Source organism: Hyla sarda, chromosome 7 (genome assembly GCF_029499605.1).
Source record: "Hyla sarda isolate aHylSar1 chromosome 7, aHylSar1.hap1, whole genome shotgun sequence".
NCBI lineage: Eukaryota > Metazoa > Chordata > Amphibia > Anura > Hylidae > Hyla > Hyla sarda.
Genome location: NC_079195.1, coordinates 38,182,316 through 38,204,263, shown reverse-complemented (window position 1 = coordinate 38,204,263; position 21,948 = coordinate 38,182,316). Strand labels below are relative to the sequence as shown.

The 21,948-nt window shown below is 42.2% G+C and overlaps 1 protein-coding gene across 3 annotated transcripts in view; it reads right to left on the bottom strand.

Annotated features, from left to right (window-relative positions):
- ZMAT4 (zinc finger matrin-type 4) overlaps nt 1-21,948 on the bottom strand; it is a 463,404-nt gene that overhangs the window by 95,177 nt on the left and 346,279 nt on the right. For all 3 annotated transcript variants that reach the window (XM_056530936.1, XM_056530937.1, XM_056530938.1), the window contains exon 6: nt 4,249-4,345. In XM_056530936.1, coding sequence (XP_056386911.1) covers nt 4,249-4,345 — 97 coding nt within the window. The remainder of the gene's footprint in view (nt 1-4,248; nt 4,346-21,948) is intronic.

Here is a 21,948-nt window from a genome sequence, read left to right as displayed (position 1 = left end):
ATTTGAATTTTGTATGCAACTATAAGTTGTGTCTTTTTTTGTTTTTCGCTTTTTTAATTTTGCATGCAACTATAAGCTTTATTTATTATTATTATTTTTTTTTTTTTATTGTAGATGCATTGGAGCAATAAAAAAAACTGTGTCCATGCCCTTTTACATTATGGCATTATAGATTATAGGAAAAAAGTGAGCAGAGAGGATGGAAGGTAAAGTGGCACATCACTTCCCTGGCACTCCTGCAATATTTTTAGGCTAGGTTCAGACTGAGCACAATTCTGTTCTGAGCACAATTCTGTTGCAAAACTACAATTCCCAGCATGCCCAGACAGCCTTCAGCTATTTGGGAATACTGGGAGTTGCAGTTTTGCAACAGCTTAAGGCACCCTGGTTGGGAAACACTGATTTACTCATTTCCACTAACAATGTGCACGCTTTGAAATGTAATTTCCTGAACTTGTTTGTTTGGTGTGCAGAGTTTATTATTTAGGGCAACATTAAAGTACAGACAAAATCCCATTATGGTTTTTATCTCTTTAAATAAAACTCTATACTGCAAAGTGTGGTAAAGATTTCATATATGAATTGTAATTGGCGCTAATATCATGTTGGCTTCCATTTGGATTGTAAAATTTTACAGCTTGTTTTAAGCTTTTCCTATTCATTACAATTGATAAAATGACAACTAATTAATATGTTTATTAATGGAAATTTTGGGATTGGAAGGCTGCATTCACATCTTGTTTTTTGCATACAAGTGCCGGATCCGGCTGGGGGAGGGGAAAACCGGGCGCTCCCATACCCCAGCCGCATCAGCCCGTAAATCCATTTACTTTAATGAGCTGACCGGGGTCAAACGGTGACTCCGGTCGGCTCAGTTTTGACCCGTATCCAGTTTCCAGTGTACTACGGTTTTAGGTCCGGTTGGGAAACTGGATACGGGTCAAAACTGAGCCGACCGGAGTCACCATTTGACTCCGGTTGGCTCATTAAAGTAAATGGATTTACGGGATTATGCGGCTGGGGTACGGAAGCGCCCGGTTTTCCCCTCCCCCAGCCGGATCCGGCAGCCTAACATGATGTTACTGTCACGTCGGGCAGGGATAGAGTGCAGCCCTAAACTTGCCTACACCCTCTGTCCCTGTCTACTTGCGTACCTGTCCTGAACAACGGGTCCACAACCACAAAGACGTTCACTTCCTAAAATAAGCGAGGGACAGTCAAATGTCAAAACAATAAAATACAGTACTGTAGATGACAGGAAAACAGCTGGAGGCACACAAAACTAACAGAAATCAAACTAAACACACACAGTAATACTAACAGGTGACTCAACCTGATTGCTGTCACAGCCAGATAGATTGGCTAGGGGCGTAGCCAAGCAACCTGGCCAAACAAAATCTCAGAAAAGGTTAACCCTTCGGGTTCTTACAGCTAAAATAGAAGCATTTAGATTTTTATGGGCTTTTTATTTTATTTTTATAATGACCAATTCGTAACTAGCCAATTCAGACCAACATCTTAATCATAAGTAATGGGGGGGGGGGGGGGTCATTCTGCCTGGGGCCTAAATCTAGAAGGAAAAACCCACTAGAAGTATTAGTTTCTTAATTCTTGCCTTACAAGTTGCTAAACTCATTGGTCGCTCACATCAATACCCAAGATGACTGGCATGACTGTTGCAGTGGGCTGGTATTTTTGATCAATCAGTAACCAAAAAAAGGTGACATTTGGCTCGAACAAACAACAAAATGACAATTTGCTTAATTTACCAGAGCTCTTCAGGTCCTGTAAGGAATAATCCTGTTTCGGCATTTGAAAACCCTTGTTTGGTTGAGTTGTTTCATTCATATTGGATATCTAATGACCCCCTGATGAAGGTTGCATACCGAAACACGCGTCGGGTGATGCCATTCAAGGCCTCACACTGTCTCCGTTTGCAACTGACTTGCTTGGTATGTTTATGAACTGTTTTGGGACATACTGTATTTCCCTGTTACTTTTTCCTCTATATGGTTAAATTGGCTGTACAAGGCACTTTCTGTAATGCAGTAGTACCCTTCAGTGTTGAGGTTGTGGTAATGCAGCTGGTTTTTATTTCTGGGTAATTTTATTGTTTTTTGTATATATTTTTCTACAGTGTATACAACTGGAAACATTTTTTTTTTAAATCAACTGGGACCAAAAAGTTTAACAGATTTGTAAATCTTAATCCTTCTAGCACTTATCAGCTTCTATTTGCTCCACAGAAAGTTATTTTCTTTTTAAATTTCCTTTTCAGTCTGACCACAGTGCTCTTTGCTGACACCTCTGGCCATTTTAGGAACTGTCTGGAGCAGGAGAGGTTTGCTATGGGGATTTGCTCCCACTCTGGACAGTTCCTAAAATGAGCAGAGATGTCAGCAGAGAGCACTGTGGTCAGACAGAAAGGAAATTCAAAAAGAAAAGAACTTCCTGTGGAGCAAATAGAAGCTCATAAGTACTAGAAGGATTAAGATTTTAAAATAGAAATAATTTATTAATCTGTTTAACTTTCTGGCACCAGTTGATTAAAAAAAATGTTTTCAGAGGAGTACCCCTTTAATGGTCAAATGTAAGGTTGAGTGAATGTACAGTATGATTTAGATAAATGCAAAAAAAAAAAAAAAAATCAAATTCCCATAAAATCCAAATCCTTTATTGAAATAAAGGTGGATGGTATCTCACATGGTCGAAAAGTAGACTTACGCGTCTTCTGGATTTTGGGTTTGAGTCAATGGCCTACATCAGTGGTTCATAAAATTTACCCCTTGGCAGCCTATTTCCAAAAATGTTACCCTCTTATATCAACGACATGATTGTTATAAATATAGCTGCTGTTATTTCAAATTTAGATGCTTTTCTTCACTCCATCTCCATCTTCTTCGCAGGCCCCCTGATCCTTTCACCACCTATGTACTGCTCTGGACTATAAGGGCAGGTTCAAATAGGTGGATTACCTGTGAGTTTCCCGATGTAGGATTTTACTTTTATTTCTTAATTTAGTGGTGGCATATACCATGAAAAATGTAATACTGGTATATGAAAGAGAGTCTTTGGACACCAGGGACAGGTACAGTTGTGCTATGCCTTAGATGGGCCATATTCTTTAGCCACTTCTAATTTCTTAAAGGCGAAAATACAGTGACCCCCCGACCTACGATGGCCCCGACATACGATCATTTCAACATACGATGGCCTCTCAGAGTTGAAGGCAGCATCAACATACGATGCTTTTGTATGTCGGGGCCATCGCATAAAAAGCTATCCGGCAGAGCAGACAGCGTCAGTTGGCGTTTACGGTGCCCAGTGTGGTCCGCTGACGATCACTTACCTGTCCTCGGGGCTCCGTAGCGTACTCCTCGGGATCCCCTGCATCGCCGGCGCTCTCCATCGTCATCATCACGTCGCTGCGCACGCCGTCCCGTCATCCAATAGGAGTGGCGTGCGTAGTGACGTGATGGCGGCGATGGAGAGCGACGTTCCCGGGCAGCAGAGACCTTCCCGGAGCGTTGGGAACACCCCAGGGACGCGGCGACAGCGATGGAGGGCGACATCCAGGGCAGCAGTGACGGTCCGGAGCGGCGGGGACAGGTGAGTATAACCTTCAATACCAGTCGTCTTCAACCTGCGAACCTCCAGATGTTGCAAAACTACAACACCCAGAATGCCCGGACAGCCGTTGGATGTCCGGGCATGCTGGGAGTTGAAGTTTTGCAACATCTGGAGGTCCGCAGGTTGTTGACCACTGTCCTATACTTTACATTGCACGGATCCCTCAACATACGATGGTTTCAACAAACAATGGTTAATTTGGAACGGATTACCATCGTATGTTGAGGGACCACTGTAGTTCCAATTCATCTCCTTTTCAGTTACACTAGTATTCGCCCCCCACAGTTCTTAAAGAAGGAATCCAGTGCAAGACAACTTATCCCCTGACATAAGGAAAAAAACACCCCCTCCATTCATATCTATGGGAGAGGCGGAGTTACAGCATTTACGTGTCTCTTTATGGAGGGGACATGTTTTGACCAGCGTCAGTGCTGCGTGTGAAACATAATTTCCGTTAGCAGAGTCGGGGCCAAGATGGGGCCTCGTATGGGAGATCCACCGGTCTGACCCCCCGCGATCAGACACTTATCCCTTATCCTGCATATAGGGGATAAGTTGTCTTGTACTGGATTTCTTCTTTAAGTTGAATAATAAACAATATATAGGGTTGTCACTTACTTGTTCTGATGTCGTGCGCCTTTCAGGTGTGCGTTATACTGCTCTACCGAATTTAGCACCATGTTGCAGGTGTTGCAGGAGTAGCTGGTCCGTAACGCTGGAGATACAAAAGAGAATGGAAAGACTGAGAATATAGACTTACACCCAGGAATGTCACAAGTGACGTACAACGCACTCTCACTTATAGACTGTCTACCGTCATCTCACTTATAGACTGTCTACCGTCATCTCACTTATAGACTGTCTACCGTCATCTCACTTATAGACTGTCTACCGTCATCTCACTTATAGACTGTCTACCGTCATCTCACTTATAGACTGTCTACCGTCATCTCACTTATAGACTGTCTACCGTCATCTCACTTATAGACTGTCTACCGTCATCTCACTTATAGACTATCTACCGTCATCTCACTTATAGACTGTCTACCATCATCTCACTTATAGACTGTCTACCGACATCTCACTTATAGACTGTCTACCGTCATCTCACTTATAGACTGTCTACCGTCATCTCACTTATAGACTGTCTACCGTCATCTCACTTATAGACTGTCTACCGTCATCTCACTTATAGACTGTCTACCGTCATCTCACTTATAGACTGTCTACCGTCATCTCACTTATAGACTGTCTACCGTCATAGTGTTTTTTTATATTTATCAACACTTCTTACATAATAATAGCCTATACAACACACCGAAGCAACCTTTTATTTTTTTTACCCTTTTTTGTCCCCCTTCGTGTTATTATTCTATCCTCTTTAAGAATTTACCTTGATCATCTCTCAATAATAATACCTAATTTGAGTAACAGTAAATACCTACTTTTTTAAGGAATTTTCAATAGGCACTGCCAATTGAACAAACTCTACATAGATCAATAGTACAAACAGATATAACAAATTTGTAAAATTTCTTATCAGACAAAAATTCTTCTTTCTCCCGTTATCAAACATCTATGGAGGGGGGCTCTACACCAGCTCTAGGAGAACTGCAATTTATAGATGAAGCCTGCAGAGCAGAAATCTGCTGAAAAATATCATATACAAGTTATAAAATGGGCAAATATTGTGCCGTTTCTCATGTACACACACAGGGCAGTTTATCCTGAAAAGTCACCTAAAATGACAGGTACACTTTAAAGGGCTTTTCCTTACAGTAGGCCACTAAAGTGAGATCGGTAACCCACAAAACCCCTGCTGATCATCATCGGGAAACATCTACAGTGACATTGATGGCCAAGGACAAACCAGCAGTGTTGAGTCCAAGAAAATCCCTACTTTAAGAGCCCTTTAATGGAAGCATAATAACACGTGCATAAATCATTGGGAGGTTGAAACATACAAAATTTAATGTTGTTTTTTCTCGCTTTATTGCGATTTTTCTTTTGTTTACAGGCATTTGCTCTTAACATTATCATTTATATTGCATTTGCTCATTTTTGAAGGTCATAAATATTTAAATGGCAAATCCCAGACTAGACATTAAATGTGGCGATAATTGCTAAACGCGCCAAGGCACCTCCGTCCACAAGGCTCTGGATATGTATTATATACTAGTTTTGATTTTATTTTTTAGATCCTAAATCCTAATGTAACATGCGAATAACAAAAACATATTCAATCAGCCATAAAAGCATGATTGGCTTCATTAAAGGGAATCTGTCGCAATTCACATTCCAAACTGCTGATTAACTGTTGTTAGGAGCCCCGACAGGAGGCAGAATGGAGGATCAGTGCCAGAATGGAGGCGGAGGTATGTAAAACAAGTTTGTTTTTTTAAAGATAGTTTAAGGAGTACTCCAGGAAATAAAAACTTATCTTAAAGGGGTACTCCGGTGCTTAGACATCTTTTCCCCTATCCAAAGGATAGGGGATAAGATGCCTGATTGCAGGGGTCCCGACGCGCGGAGGACCCCCGTGATCTTGCACACCGCATCCCATTAAAATCAGTCCCCAGAGCGTGTTCACTCCAGGTCTGATTACCGTCGATCACGGGGACGTAGCATTGTGACGTCACGGTTCCGCCCCCGTGTGACGCCACGGCCCCGCCCCTCAATGCAAACCTATGGGAGGGGGCGTGACAGCCCCCGTATGGGGCCCCAACACTCCTCCTAAATGGGGCGTGTTTGACCACCGCATGAAGCGGAGTCTGACATGCCCTCCTCAATGCACCCCTATGGGAGGGCTGGAGATTGAAGAATGCAGTGCTCTGGCTCTTCCATAGCGTTGCATTGAGGGGGTGTGTTGGCCACCGCTTTCTGTGGTGGTCGAACATGCCCCATTCAGGAGTTTAGCCGGGCCCCATGTACGGGAGATCACAGGGGGTCCCAACGGTCGGGCCCCCCACAATCTGAAACTCATCCCCTATCCTTAGAGGATAAGTTTTCATATCCCACAGTGCTCCTTTAAACACTGTATAGGGATTACAAAATCCTTGGTGCCCCGACAACCTGGCAACCTGGCGTCTAGGATTTGTCGAGCCCTGCCATAGACAATCAATAGAAAAAAATGTGGCTGCTTTCTTCTAAAAACAGCACCACACCTGTCAATGACTAGTATTGCAACTCTGAGTTGGTGCTATTTTTGGAAGAAAGCAGCCATGTTTTTTTCTAAACCTGGAAAACCCCTTTAATAGTAAGTAGACACAGAGAAATCACTGCAACATCCATGGGCTGGCCAACAATAGGAAAAAGGAGGTCTCCCATGGCAGTGTTTTCCAACCAGTGTGCCTCCAGCTGTTGCAAAACTACAACTCCCAGCATTCGGCTGTCCAGGCATGCTGGGTGTTGTAGTTTTGCAACAGCTGGAGGCATAATGTTTGGAAAACACCATCCTATGGATATAATGGAGGTGCTCCTAATAAACCTAGCAGCATCATCTCCACTATAGGCAGAGGCAGAAGAATAAATAGATGCCAGCCATCAAACTAGGCTAAAGATTTATTGCATACCGCGGGTCTCCTCCCTCCATTTCTCAAAGTTGTCATCTTGTCTTCCAATAATAAGTGACGTGCAGCCATTGCTCGCATTGCGCCGTTGTATAAATCACAGAACACGTCAAGGACATTACTTTCCTTGTCACTCTTTGGTTGCCTATTACACAGAGAGAGTTGTTGAAGCATTAGAGCGGCTGCCGATATTGAACATTAAGCAAGTCTATTGTGGATGACAGCAGCGCTGAAAATGGTGGGGGGAGGGGGGAAGAAACCATTCTTTTTGGCCGCAAATCGATTAAAAACTTTTCTTAAAGGGGTGCTTCACTAGAAAACATTCTTTTTTAATCAACTGGTGCCAGAAAGTTAAACAGATTTGTAAATTACTGCCATTCAAAAATCTTAATCCTTCCAGTACTTATCAGCTGCTGTTATGACCCACAGGAAGTTATTTTCTTTTTGAATTTCCTTTCTGCCTGACCACAGTGCTCTCTGCTGACACCTCTGTCCATTTTAGGAACTGTCCAGAGCAGGAGAGTTTTTCTATGGGGATTTGCTCCTACTGTGGACTGTTCCTAAAATGGACAGAGGTGTCAGCAGAGAGCATTGTGGTACAGCAGAAAGGAAATTCAAAAAGAAAAGAACTTCCTGTGGATCATAACAGCAGCTAAATACTGGAAGGATTAAGATTTTTTAATAGAAGTAATTTACAAATCTGTTTAACTTTCTGGCACCAGTTGTTTAAAAAAAAAAAATATATATATATGTTTTCCAGTGGAGTACCCCTTTAAAAGGAGAAAATGAGCTTAAAACACTGTTTATCTTGGTCTTTCGCACTGTGCACTATGATAGTGGCATAAATCATATAGGTATGTGGTATAGTCACTTATCAGCACAGTGTCAATAGGTTCTGTTCACATCTGTATTGCAGCTTCCGGACTCAATGCTGTTCCGGATCCATCACATTGCAAATATAAAATCAATATCACCGGAGCAAATATCATGCAAATGTTGATACAGTGCGCAATACCCATAAAGGCCCTAAATTTTGCTGTCGAGGGTCAGCTGCCCCCCGATCCACCTGAATCCTTGGTACAATTGTGCAATGGTGTAAGTCAGACAAAACATGCAGAAACGCGAATTTGACCGCAAGTGTAAGGATGCAAGTGCAAACAGCCCGTTTCGAGTCTGAACTACATTCTTTGTCAGACAAGATGCCTTTGTCGAATGAAGAGTCTAGTTTGGACTCGAAACGACGTGCTGCTTATGCAATGCTCGATAAATTGGGATGTTTACATGGATCCATCACATGACTGACACCAGCAACCCTAGATGGACCCCACTGACTTATAATGGTGTATATCAGGTTTTGACAAGGGGTCCTTTGTTTTGATTGGAAACACAGTGTTCAATGCAGCGCCATTTTTATGCAAAAAAAGGATGACATCTGCTCTTGATAGTACCCCCAAAACTGATATGAATGAAGCCTAAAGTGATTTATAGAAAAAACACTGATCCGTAAGATGCTTTGTGATCATCTGTGTTAATGAACTTCTGTCCTTTAGGGGTCGCTGTGCTTCACTAGGTGTAGCTGGTACTGCAACTCAGCCCCATGCAAGCACAACTAGAGTCATTGGCCCTTATGTGTCAGCAAATACATAACACGTTAATGGGCATACAAGCCCCTTCATCAGGTGTACATTGGAGATAACATTCTACTGAGCATTTTTAGTAATTTGAGAAAGAATAGGTGCAATTTTTATGTGTATGTGAAGGCCACCGATTGGAGGTACTTAAATGAGAAAGAAAAGAGAGAACAGCGGGTGGCTCCTTGTGTGTTATCCCAATAACAAAAGATCCCTTTATAGGGATTGGATAGATAGGCCGCACGGTCTGTAAAAATTGTCCGCTCACCTGGAGCCAGTGGAAAGTAGGCATACCGCCCCACTACATACAAGAGGTGCAGAAACATCTGCCGCCCATGGTCCCAGGAAGTGATACTCCAATCCTGATATGCAAATGTGTGAAGGGAAGGATAAAAGTGTAGCCTTGTCGATCGGGGATTTCCAGTTTCCAGATGGGGAATAAAAATTCAATGGTTTTACTGAGTTGTATAAAAACAACAAACATGGTAACATAGATGACGCACTTCGGGTGCAAACTCCCCTTTCCTCAGATCTAAAGCACTTTTAGAGTGGATTGAATTTTCTTTTTCGATCTTAAAACTTGCAGTGCCCGATCAGTTAAACTATTATCCTCACCTTTTGGAGGTCGCATACCTGCACATAAATGCTTCACTCCTTCAAAGGGAATCTGTATATCATGCTAAGGGATCACATGTAAAAGAGGCCACAGCATGCACTAGTCCTCCTCCTTCCCCTACCCTTTTCAGCAATGACTGATAGACCTACAGAGCTCAGTGCTGGACGATAATCCCTGCATGTCAAACAATCAAGGAAAAGAGGAGTGGGGGAGGGAGGAGGCATGCATGCTGTGGCTTAATGCAACTTATTTCATTCATACTTGAGCACTGAGCAAAATCCTGCCCTGATCATGATAGAGCCTTGGAACATACTAGACTTTTCTAGGGAATTACAGCACTTGGAAAGGAACGTCATATATAATACTTGTGATTTATATAAATAGACCCGGACTAGTTTAAAAACATTTATATTCTGCTCAGTTCTGCTATCACTGCTCAGTTTTTCAGAATTTTAGAGATCTCAGGTACGTGAGAGTTTAATGTTGCTGAATAACATCAAGACATCAACATTTTTTGTAGTTTTTTCCCTCTCTGAATGCATCAGCTCGGAGCAGGAACAATCCGATGCTGCACAATCCTGATGGAGGCGGAGAGTGCGGGGACGCCAGCAGATCTGTCAGTGCGGTTGTGTAATTCAATTAACAGGCACCAAACAACATGCTCTGGTTAATAAATGTATCCAATATTCCCTAAAGCGCCCGGGATTGTTTGGCGCTGTTTGACCACACTAATGTAGATTAGAAATTTGAACGCCATCAACTATTCCCACATGCGAGATGGGTTTATGGCGCGGTGTCAGGGAACGTGGTATAATATGTGATCCGCTTTGTTTCGGTACAACACAATTATTTCAGTCTTATTAGCATATCTGTGAGGCATCAGCGCAAGTCATTGCTTTAACCCCTTACTGCCACATGGCTGAGTACAGAAACAGAAGGGATCTTACAAGTGTGTGTATGTATGTTTGTGCATATGAATATATACATAAAATATTTATTTAATACACGCACTGTACATCCAAAAGTAAGTGAATCCCCTATTAATTATATGTTCAGGTGTTTCAGCCATACCCCTTATAAATATTCTCATTTCATTAATAAAAACATGTAAAAAAAAAAATAATAATAATAATACAAATTATTATTTGTATTATTATTAATATTAATAAAGATAATAATATAATATTTATATTATATAAATATAAAAAATTATATATTTCCCTGTGCAAAATTGTAAGAACTATTATAAAATAATGTTTATGATCATATGCGATGGATGGCGCAAACATGAAAAAAAATATTAAAGTCCAGAATTGCTCAATTTTGGTCACTTCAAATACCAGAAAATAATAAATAAAAAAACGTGATCAAAAAGTGCTATCTAAACGAAAATGGTACCGATAAAATCTACAGAACAAAGGGCATAAACATTTGTCCTCATTCAGTCCTATATATAGAAAATTTAAAATTATATGACATAGGGATATTTTAAGAATATTTTCTTGCAAAACCACAACTGCCAGCATGCCCGGGCATTCTGAGAGTTGTAGTTTTGCAACAGATGGAGGCACCCTGGTTGGGAAACAGTGGTGTAAAGTGAATGTACTGTTTGTGTGTACTGTTGGGTTAGCAATATATACATATATATATATATATATATATATATATATATATATATATATTTACTGCCCAAAAAATAAAAGGAACAATTAAAAAAAAAAACAATGTAACTCCAAGTCAATGACACTTCTGTGAAATCACACTGTCCACTCAGGAAGCAACACTGATTGACAATCAATTTCCCATGCTGTTGTGCAAATGGAACAGACAACAGGTGGAAATTATAGGCAATTAGCAAGACTCCGTCTCATGCTACCACGAGAGTGAAAGCCCCACCAGCATTCAAAAGTGACCAAAACATCAGTCAGGAAGCATAGGAACTGAGAAGTGGTCTGTGGCCACCACCTGCAGAACCAATCCTTTATTGGGATAATAAAGAAGTGGTTCCGCAGGTGGTGACCACAGACCACTTCTCAGTTCCTATGCTTCCTGGCTGATGTTTTGGTCACTTTTTAATGCTGGTGGTGCTTTCACTCAGCTCATCCATGATGGTACATAAATATGAGCTGTGGCAAGAAGGTTCGCTGTGTCTGTCAGCATAGTGTCCAGAGCATGGAGGCACTACCAGAAGACAGGCCCGTACATCAGGAGATGTGGAGGAGACCGTAGGAGGGCAACAACCCAGCAGCAGGACAGCTACCTCCACCTTTGTACAAGGAGGAGCAGGAGGAGCACTGCCAGAGCCCTGCAAAATGTCCTCCCGCAGGTCACAAATGTGCATGTGTCCACTCAAACGGTCAGAAAAAGACTCCATGAGGGAGGCATGAGGGCCCGACGTCCACAGGTGGGGGTTGTGCTTAAGGCCCAACACAATGCAGGACATTTGGCATTTGCCAAGATTTGCAAATTAGCCACTGGCACCCTGTGCTCTTCACAGGTGAAAGCATGTTCACACTGAGCACATGTGACAGACGTGACAGAGTCTGGAGACGCAGTGGAGAACGTTCTGCTGCCTGCAACATCCTCCAGCATGACCGGTTTGGTGGTGGGTCAATAATGGTGTGGGATATCATTTCTTTGGGGGGGACGCACAGCCCTCCATGCGCTTGCCAGAGGTAGCCTGACTGCCATTTGGTAGCGAGATGAGATCCTCAGACCCCTTGTGAGACCATATACTGGTGCGGTTGGCCCCGGGTTTTTCCTAATGCAAGACAATGCTAGACCTCAGGTGGCTGGAGTGTGTCAGCAGTTCCTGCAAGAGGAAGGCATTGATCCTATGTACTGGACCGCCCGTTCACCAGACCTGAATCCGATTGAGCACATCTGGGACATCATGTCTCGCTCCATCCACTAACCCCACGTTGCACCACAGACTGTCCAGGAGTTGGCGGATGCTTTAGTCCAGGTCTGGGAGGACATTCCTCATCAGGTGCATACCCAGGCGTTGTAGGAAGGTCATGCAGGCACGTGGAGGCCACACACACTCTACTGAGCCTCATTTTCACTTGTGTTAAGGACAATACATAAAGTTGGATCGGCCTGTAGTGTGGTTTTGCACTTTGATTTTGAGTGTGACTCCATATCCAGACCTCCATGGGTTAATAGATTTGATTTCCATTGATCATTTTTGTGTGATTTTGTTGTCCGCACATTCAACTATGTAAAGACAAATGTATTTCATACGATTAGTTCATTCATTCAGATCTAGGATGTGTTAACTTAGTGTGGCATCAGGGTGTGAGGTGCAGGGTAGATGTTTTAACCCAGGGGCCCCTTCTCTAACTATGCCTATCCCTGTGTTTATTGAGGTTTAAAATGCTGTGGAAATACCTTTTTTTATCCCTCTTCATTAGCTCAGGAGCACTGTCTTTCTGAGGGGTGGAAGGAGGCGGGTCCCAGCAGGCATGATGTCACATGAAGCCTGGCTGGAACTCTGCTTCTGCCAGGCTTCCTGTATGCTGCTCTCCCTCTGCAGCAGTGTTTCCCAACCAGGGCACCTCCAGCTGTTGCAAAACTACAACTCCCAGCATACCCAGACAGCCAACAGCTGTCCAGACATGCTGGGAGTTGTAGTTTTGCAACAGCTGGAGGCACCCTGGTTGGGAAACACTGCTCTGCAGTGTGCATACAGACTAAGTACAGGTGAGGGATGGCATCCTCTGTCTCTCTCTCTCTCTTGTGTCTCACTGCACTAAAAAGTCAATGCTGAGAACCAGGGTCTGAGGGAGCAATTACAGAGGCAGTGATTAAGATGAATGTCAGGGGGGGGCACAGAGCAGGGAGTGCAGTGAGATAATACAATGTATAAGATAACGTGTGGTGAGGGGCAGGGAGAACACAGAGCAGGGGGAGGGGGAGGTGACTGGCCTCTGTTATATGAGAGGCATGTGCAGGCTTGTAGCTCACAGGCTGGGAGCGAGTCCTGAGCTAAGAGTACTGAACTTCCTGTGGAAGGACCAGAGCCCTTCAGCATTAGTCCTAAAAGCTGTACACTTACTATGAAAAGCATAGGATGCTGCTTGCAGACCAGGCATAGAAGAGTGACCCCTAGTGGCCAAAAGTATAAAATGAAAAAACTGGTATAAATATTAATATTTTTTTAATGAAGATATATTACAATATCTCTTCATTAATGATTATGAACAACATATTAAAAGTTTTTGTTGATGACAGGTGCTCTTTAACCACCTTAAGGTAATACCACTGGTCTTAGGCTAGGCACGGGGGCAATGAAGACACCGAAGCCAAGTTATGGACAAACGGTAGCTTTACTGAGGGTAGACAGATGACACAGTCTATGCAGTACAGCCAATATCCCAAGGAGGTGACCAGTGACACAGAGGGACCTTGCAGGCTTGCTGGGAATTTCAGTAGTTAGACTGACTTTGGTGCAGGCCACGGTGACTAAACAGTAGACTTGACTTGACTGACTTGATGACTGACAATTAGATGACTTTGGCTTACTTGCAATTGACAGGTGGCTGCAGACTTTAGGCTCCAATGCTCTGGACACACACTGAGATGACTTGACTGCACTTGACCTCAGGAACTAAGAGAGAGATTGCAACCCCTCCCTTGATTATATAGGGGGGCTGTGCAAGGAACGCATAGGTCACTTGGGGGGTCACCTGGTCACTAGTGCCTCCTGGGTAACAATAACATGGTATAACAATTAAATAAACAGTACATTATTATTATCACAACTTATATACACAGGGGATAATACATAAAGAGGGCCCTGGGGATATGATGAGACTCTGCCTGACAGGGCAGGAGAAGTACGGGGAAACACCATCCCGTACTGGGCCGCCACATTTGTGTTCCCTTTAATTTTTTTGAGCAGTATATATATGTGTGTGTGTGCGTAAATCATAAAACAATAATATAGAGTATATGTGTGTAATATACAGAAACGGCTCTTTAATTGGGCGATTTAGGCGGCCACCTAAGGCCTCGTGCTAAAAGGGGCCTCGCGTCCGCCTAAATCGTGTAATTAGAGAGCTGCAGGCTGCTGCAATTAAAAATATGTCAGCAGCCTATCCTGGTCAAAATTTTTTATTGTTTAACCCCTTTCTCGCTGCCCGATCGCATCCGATTACTGTTCGTTTCATCGTGATGCTGGAGTGAGTTCCCTCCCATCCGCCTTCTGACCTTGCAATCCACCAATCCGCATTCCGCAATGCCGATTACGTCATGACGCGACGTAACCCCTCCCTGCATTCCCCTGCCAGCGGTAACAAGAAGAGGAAGAAAGAAGAATAGCTGCTGCTGCAGGAAAGTGAGCATGAGCAGAGCACAAGAGAGAAAAAGGTAACCAGAACTGAGAAAAGGGGAGAAGAGCAGAGGAAAGGGGAAGGTTGAGCAAAGAAAGGGGATATTAGAGCAGCAGATAAGAGGAAGGAGAGCAAATAAAATGGGAAGAAGAGACAACAAAATGGGATGGAGAGCACAAAAAATTTGAAGAGGAGCAGAGGAAGGGTAGCAAAGGGAAGGGGAGCAGAAGGAGAGCAAAGAAAAGGGGAATGAGAGCAGAGAAAAGGGGAAGGAGAGCAAAAAAAGGGGGAAGAGGAGCAGAAAAAAGGGTAAGAGGAGCAGAAAAAAGGGGGAGGAAAGCAATGAAAATGGGAAGGAGAGCAAAGAAAAGGGGAATAAGAGCAGAGAAAAGGGAAGGAGAGCAATAAAAAGTTGACTCCTTGGCTGACATCAGAATTGAAGTTTTAAGCCAATCCAATGCTTTCCTATGGGAAATCATTGTGATTGACTGTGGTCATCAATTTAGATTATGTCAGCCAATTTGGCGCATCCAGCGCTGGCGGACTTGTGCAACTCTAGAATTAAGGTACTTTTTTCTAAATTTAAAGGGGATGTGGGGTGCTAAATAGTTTACCACTATAGGGTCAGGAATACACATTTATGTTCCTGATTCTATAGTGTTCTTTGAATACCCTGTTGCCAACTTTATTTTAGTTTTAGGAGACACCAACAAGAATAACTGAGTAGTCAGACACATTTTTTTTTTTAATCTATACCCAATGTTTGTGTAAAGATAGTTTGTAGAATAATTGAATTAGAAAAATAAGATTTCAAGAGCTGTGAATCGCGTGGTTATGGTATTTATTAAAGTTTGCCTTAAAATATGCAATTTATACAGTTAATTTTAATATCGCCTGCTTACTTTTTTTTTCTTCTTTTTATTGTGCTTGGGGGGCCTCAGATTAATTTTCGCCTAAGGCCTCAAAAAGTGTAGAGCCGCCCCTGGTAATATATATATATATATATATATATATATATATATATAGATATGAGGCCACCTCCGCGTGGTGGATGGGGGGACACATTTTGATCAAAAAGTGCGCTAAGAGCCTCCATTTTTTGATCTAGAGTGCTGTTGCAGCTTTCTTTTTTGTACACTATATATATATATATATATATATATATATATATATAGATACACATCAGTGAGAAATCCAACCATCCGATAATCTAGAATAATACCTAATCCGCCACATATTAGAATTTATTGCGACCAGATAAGGGAATTCAAATATACATAAAGCGAATGAGGCCTGAAGCGCGGCGTGTTTAGGATTGGCAGGGTCCCCTGATTTGTATTCCCCCCACGTCGCATTGCATACAGAACATGACATTTACATTGACTGTTTATGCGGTAATTGGACTATATTACAATTACTCATCTCCCCCCACGTGGCTCGGCAGTGATCACAGCGAGCATCCATCTTCCCCCTATCTCCCAGTAATAACACACATGCAGCGCAGCCACTTCTCATGGTGGAGACAACATAGTAAATTAGCTGGAATGGACTCACACAGCATCTGCCATCAAATACAACCTGTATAATAAACCCTATATATAACACAGCCTGCGGCGACACCGCATTCAATAACATCATTATTCACCTTTATTTTCCTCGTCCACCTAATATATATATATATATATACATATACATATAGCAAATCAATTCTGACTGATTACAGTCAAGTCAGTCGGGTTAGCGTGAGGTCAAGTTTATAGGCATAAAAAGGCATAAAAAGCTGCACCCAAGTAGGGAAACACTGATCTAATCAAATACAGGCCCCAGACCAGATGTCGTAGATCAGTGTTTCCCAACTAAGGTGCCTCCAGCTGTTGCAAAACTACAACTCCCAGCATGCTCGGACAGCCTTTGACTGTCCGAGCATGCTGGGAGTTGTAGTTTTGCAACAGCTGGAGGCACCGTGGTTGGGAAACACTGCCATAGATACTAATCTCTTCTCATTCCTGCAGTTTGGAGTCCTCTTCACTCTTAAAGGGGTACTCCGATGAAAAACTTTTTTTTTTTTATTTTAAATCAACTGGTGCCAGAAAGTAAAACAGATTTGTAAATTAATGTATTTTTCGCCCTATAGGACGCACCGGCGTATAAGACGCACCCAATTTATAGGTGCAAAATCTAAAAAAATGTATTACTTCTATTAAAAAATCTGAATCCTTCCAGTACTTATTAGCTGCTGAATACTACAGAAGAAATTATTTTCTTTTTGGAACACAGAGCTCTCTGCTGATATCATGACCACAGTGCTCTCTGCTGACACCTCTGTCCATTTTAAGAACTGTCCAGAGTAGGAGAAAATCCCCATAGCAAACATATGCTGCTCTGGACAGTTCTTAAAATGGACAGATATGTCATCAGAGAGCACTGTGCTCGCGATTCAGCAGAGAGCTCTGTGTTCCAAAAAGAAAATAATTTCCTCTGTAGTACTTAGCAGCTGATAAGTACTGGAAGGATGAAGATTTTTTTAATAGAAGTAATTTACAAATCTGTTTATCTTTCTGGCACCAGTTGATATAAAAAAAAAAAAAGTTTTCCACCGGAGTACCCCTTTAAGGCTCATTCACACTACAGAATCTCCTCCCGGCGCTAGGACCACTTGGAAATGCGCCGTTTCAATAGATGACAATGCATTTCAGAGAATATTCCTCCAAAAGAATGAACATGTTTATTCCTGAGTCTGGAGTCTGGAAGTTCTGTGCGGAACGTCTGCCGTGGAAATTCTGTAGTGTATATGGCGGAGCAGAATCCTACTGAAAACAATGGGAGGCTGCTGCGCTGTTTTTTCCAAGTGTAATTCCGGAGCGTAATTCCACTCGAGTTAGTTCACACTGAAAAATTCCTAGGAATTTCCTCTTGCAGCAGCTTTCCATTGGTGTCAATGGGATTCCGCAACGCAGTTCAAACTATGTAAATTCAATTCATGTTCCTTCTTATAGCAGAATTCCAGTGCAGACTGCATTGCTGTTGATGGAAGCGGCGCAGGTCTGTGCAGTCATGGAGACAATTTATATAATTGCCACCTACTGCTCTTGGAATTTTCTCAGTGTAAATGTACATTTAGGTGCAAACACAGACAACAGGGACATTTACTATCTGTTGTGTTTCGGTGCACTGCACAATAGTAAAGCTTTGCCTATTTTTGGTCCATTGTGCTTGCCGTTGTGCCCGATGCACCAATATACACCCCCTAGTTAAAGGGCTACTCCGCCCCTAGACATCTTATCCCCTATCTAAAGGATAGGGGATAAGATGTCTGATCACGGGGGTCCCGCTGCTGAGACCCCTGTGATCCCTGTGCGGCACCCATCGTTTGTTTAGAACACTGGGTGCGGGCGGCTTGGGTTGTGACATCAAGGCCACGCCCCTCATGACATCACACCACACCCCCTCCCATAGACTTGCATTGAGGGGGTGTGGTGTGATGTCACGAGGGGCATGGCCATGATGTCACGACCCCCTGCTCCAAGCAATCGGAACACAATTTTCCGAACACTGGGGCAGCGGAGTACCCATTGAAGTGTTGTAATTCGGCCCTAAAGTTACATGACAGTGGGGTCGCACTCCCAAAACACCCCTCCGTGCAAGTCCAAGCCCCCTTAGTGCAAGCGGCATAAACACTCTAAAGTTGAACTATTTTGCATAGAAATGTTTGAGCATAAATGTGCGGCTATAGAGGGTGCGCGCTGCTGACGCGGCTATAATAAATGTTCCCCAATATCCCTATCTGGAGTTTATCCAATGTACGGAGAGAGTAGGCAAGATGGTGATACACAGATTTTCATCTCAGTATCACACAGTGTTTCTAGGGCTAACTAATAAATCAGAAATATTTTCTTAACATGATGAGATACGAGTGTAATGAAGAGTTCTGAGACGTTTCTTCAGGGCGCCATCTGGCACCAATGAGCAGATTCACACTAAGTCGTCCACTGATGCCATCTGTTATTGGAGTGGCCACCAAGATCTTCTAGATCTAAAAATACGACTACATGGTAAAGGTCGAAGTACACGAGGCTTAGATCCAAGTCTTTGCTAATCCGCTGCCATCCACTGCACGTCCTTAAAGAACTTCTCTTGACGTCCATTCTTGGAATTATTGATTTTGTGTTTTCATTGCGCTAACGCGTTCTGGGTGAATCATTGTTCCCTTGCTGACTCTACAGTCCCATTTTTAGATGGTACAATACTGAATCATTGCACATCTCTCAGCACAGATGGGCAGAACACCTGTGGTTTTATTTTTAGTTTTTGCCTCCAGCAAATTTATGGTTTTATCTATCGGATTTATGTCATGTTTTCGTGAAATGTTGATGTTGAGCTATTGACTGCATGCAAAAATTCACACCTGAAAGAAGGAAGATTGGATGACGCCCAGAAAACAAGAGTCTTAAATAGTAACTGGTGCTTGTCCTCATATATATATAGTCATGTCTCTGAATTCCTGTATGAATGATATGAGAAACATGATGGAGCAAGAAAGGGAATGAATAAATATATATATATATATATATATATATATATATATATATATAGGCTAAAAAGTGTATTTCAGCCATAGCAAATAATGGTATATAATTAAGATATGTAATGGCTTGCTGATCGATGGAGGTCTAATAGGATATCCACCGGTGGCTAGAACAAATGGCACGGACGTACAGATTCCAGATAAACTTTGCCACACATTTTGATAATTGGGTATTATGGGAATGCAGGAATTTCATCAGCTAGGGGATTTCTTCTCTACAGCTTCCATGAAAGCATTGTGGATAGAAACTCTAAAAGTGACATAAGACCCAAGTCCTTCTCATGATATGTAGGGTCCCTATGGACACACAGTCACCAATTAGGAACAGGTGGCAAAGACGGAAGTGGATTAAAGAGGAGTGAAACATTGTTCTTTCTTTGGCATTTCCATTTCCCCCTACAGATGAATGTAAGAAGCTTAGTAATAAATCTTATCAGAGAAAATGCCTCTTTTTTTCCATGCATAAGGCCTTTTTCTTCCTTCCACCTAAACGCCTTATCAAAGTGTATCAGCTAACTTAAGTATCAGGTTACAGCTGCCTTGAAGTCTAAAGATGGGAAGTTAGGGGAAGTAACTGTAGAAAGACAGAAGCTGACAGACACCTTTGCTGGTTTCACAGTATACACTGATCAGTACTCTGTAATGTCCTCCATGCTGCTGCTGCTCCCGAGGGTGCACTATTGAGAAGCAGAGAAGTAGGATCCTGTGTGTGTGTGCACTGTATGGGGGACATCATAGTAGCTAGTCTACACCCACTAGCTCAGGAACAACAGAATATTGGAAATAGAGCTGGCATAGGGCAAAACTGGTGAAAAAGGCAGTATACAAATTGTATAATGGCCAGCTATGGTGCTGCTGAAGCCACTTTAATATTAAACAGGCTATGAAAATCGGAGGGGTACACTTCCCTTTAAAGTACAAGATAAAGAAGAGGTAGGTTCTTATTTACCAAAAATGTCTTAGATTAACCTCTGGCTCATAGTAAAGTAAGCAACTTTAGATACGACAGCCTGACATGTGAGCGAATTTTACACAATTCTGTATTATAGGAGGACACATGAGCATGGAACAAACCTCTAGCAAATATGGTTGGTAAATTCACAGTAAGTGAACCTAAACACCAGCTGAGATAAACTTATATCTATACTAAGGTAAGAATATAAAGAGAACAATGCAAAGGCAGACTGGATTAACCAGTTTTATTTTCTGTCAACAGATGTTTTGAAGCTGTTGCCAATAACGACAAGTAGAATTAAGAATGCGGCTTTGGAGTATAAAACCCACGATCAGTTCCAGTATAAGTGATGTAATGTATGTACACAGTGACTCCACCAGCAGAATAGTGAGTACAGCTCTGGAGTATGATACAGCATATAACTCAGGATCAGTACAGGATAAGTAATGTAATGTATGTACACAGTGACTCCACCAGCAGAATAGTGAGTACAGCTCTGGAGTATAATACAGGATATAACTCAGGATCAGTACAGGATAAGTAATGTAATGTATGTACACAATGACCTCACCAGCAGAATAGTGAGTACAGCTCTGGAGTATAATACAGGATATAACTCAGGATCAGTACAGAATAAGTAATGTAATGTATGTACACAGTGACCTCACCAGCAGAATAGTGAGTACAGCTCTGGAGTATAATACAGGATATAACTCAGGATGAGTACAGGATAAGTAATGTAATGTATGTACACAGTGACCTCACCAGCAGAATAGTGAGTACAGCTCTGGAGTATAATACAGGATATAACTCAGGATCAGTACAGGATAAGTAATGTAATGTATGTACACAGTTACCTCACCAGCAGAATAGTGAGTACAGCTCTGGAGTATAATACAGGATATAACTCAGGATCAGTACAGGATAAGTAATGTAATGTATGTACACAGTGACTCCACCAGCAGAATAATGAGTACAGCTCTGGAGTATAATACAGGATATAACTCAGGATCAGTACAGGATAAGTAATGTAATGTATGTACACAGTGACCCCACCAGCAGAATAGTGAGTACAGCTCTGGAGTATAATACAGGATATAACTCAGGATGAGTACAGGATAAGTAATGTAATGTATGTACACAGTGACCTCACCAGCAGAATAGTGAGTACAGCTCTGGGATATAATACAGGATATAACTCAGGATCAGTACAGGATAAGTAATGTAATGTATGTACACAGTGACCTCACCAGCAGAATAGTGAGTACAGCTCTGGAGTATAATACAGGATATAACTCAGGATCAGTACAGGATAAGTAATGTAATGTATGTACATAGTGACCTCACCAGCAGAATAGTGAGTACAGCTCTGGAGTATAATACAGGATATAATCAGGATCAGTACAGGATAAGTAATGTAATGTATATACACAGTGACCTCACCAGCAGAATAGTGAGTACAGCTCTGGAGTATAATACAGGATATAACTCAGGATCAGTACAGAATAAGTAATGTGATGTATGTACACAATGACCCCACCAGCAGAATAGTGAGTACAGCTCTGGAGTATAATACAGGATATAACTCAGGATCAGTACAGGATAAGTACTGTCCTATATTAATTTCTG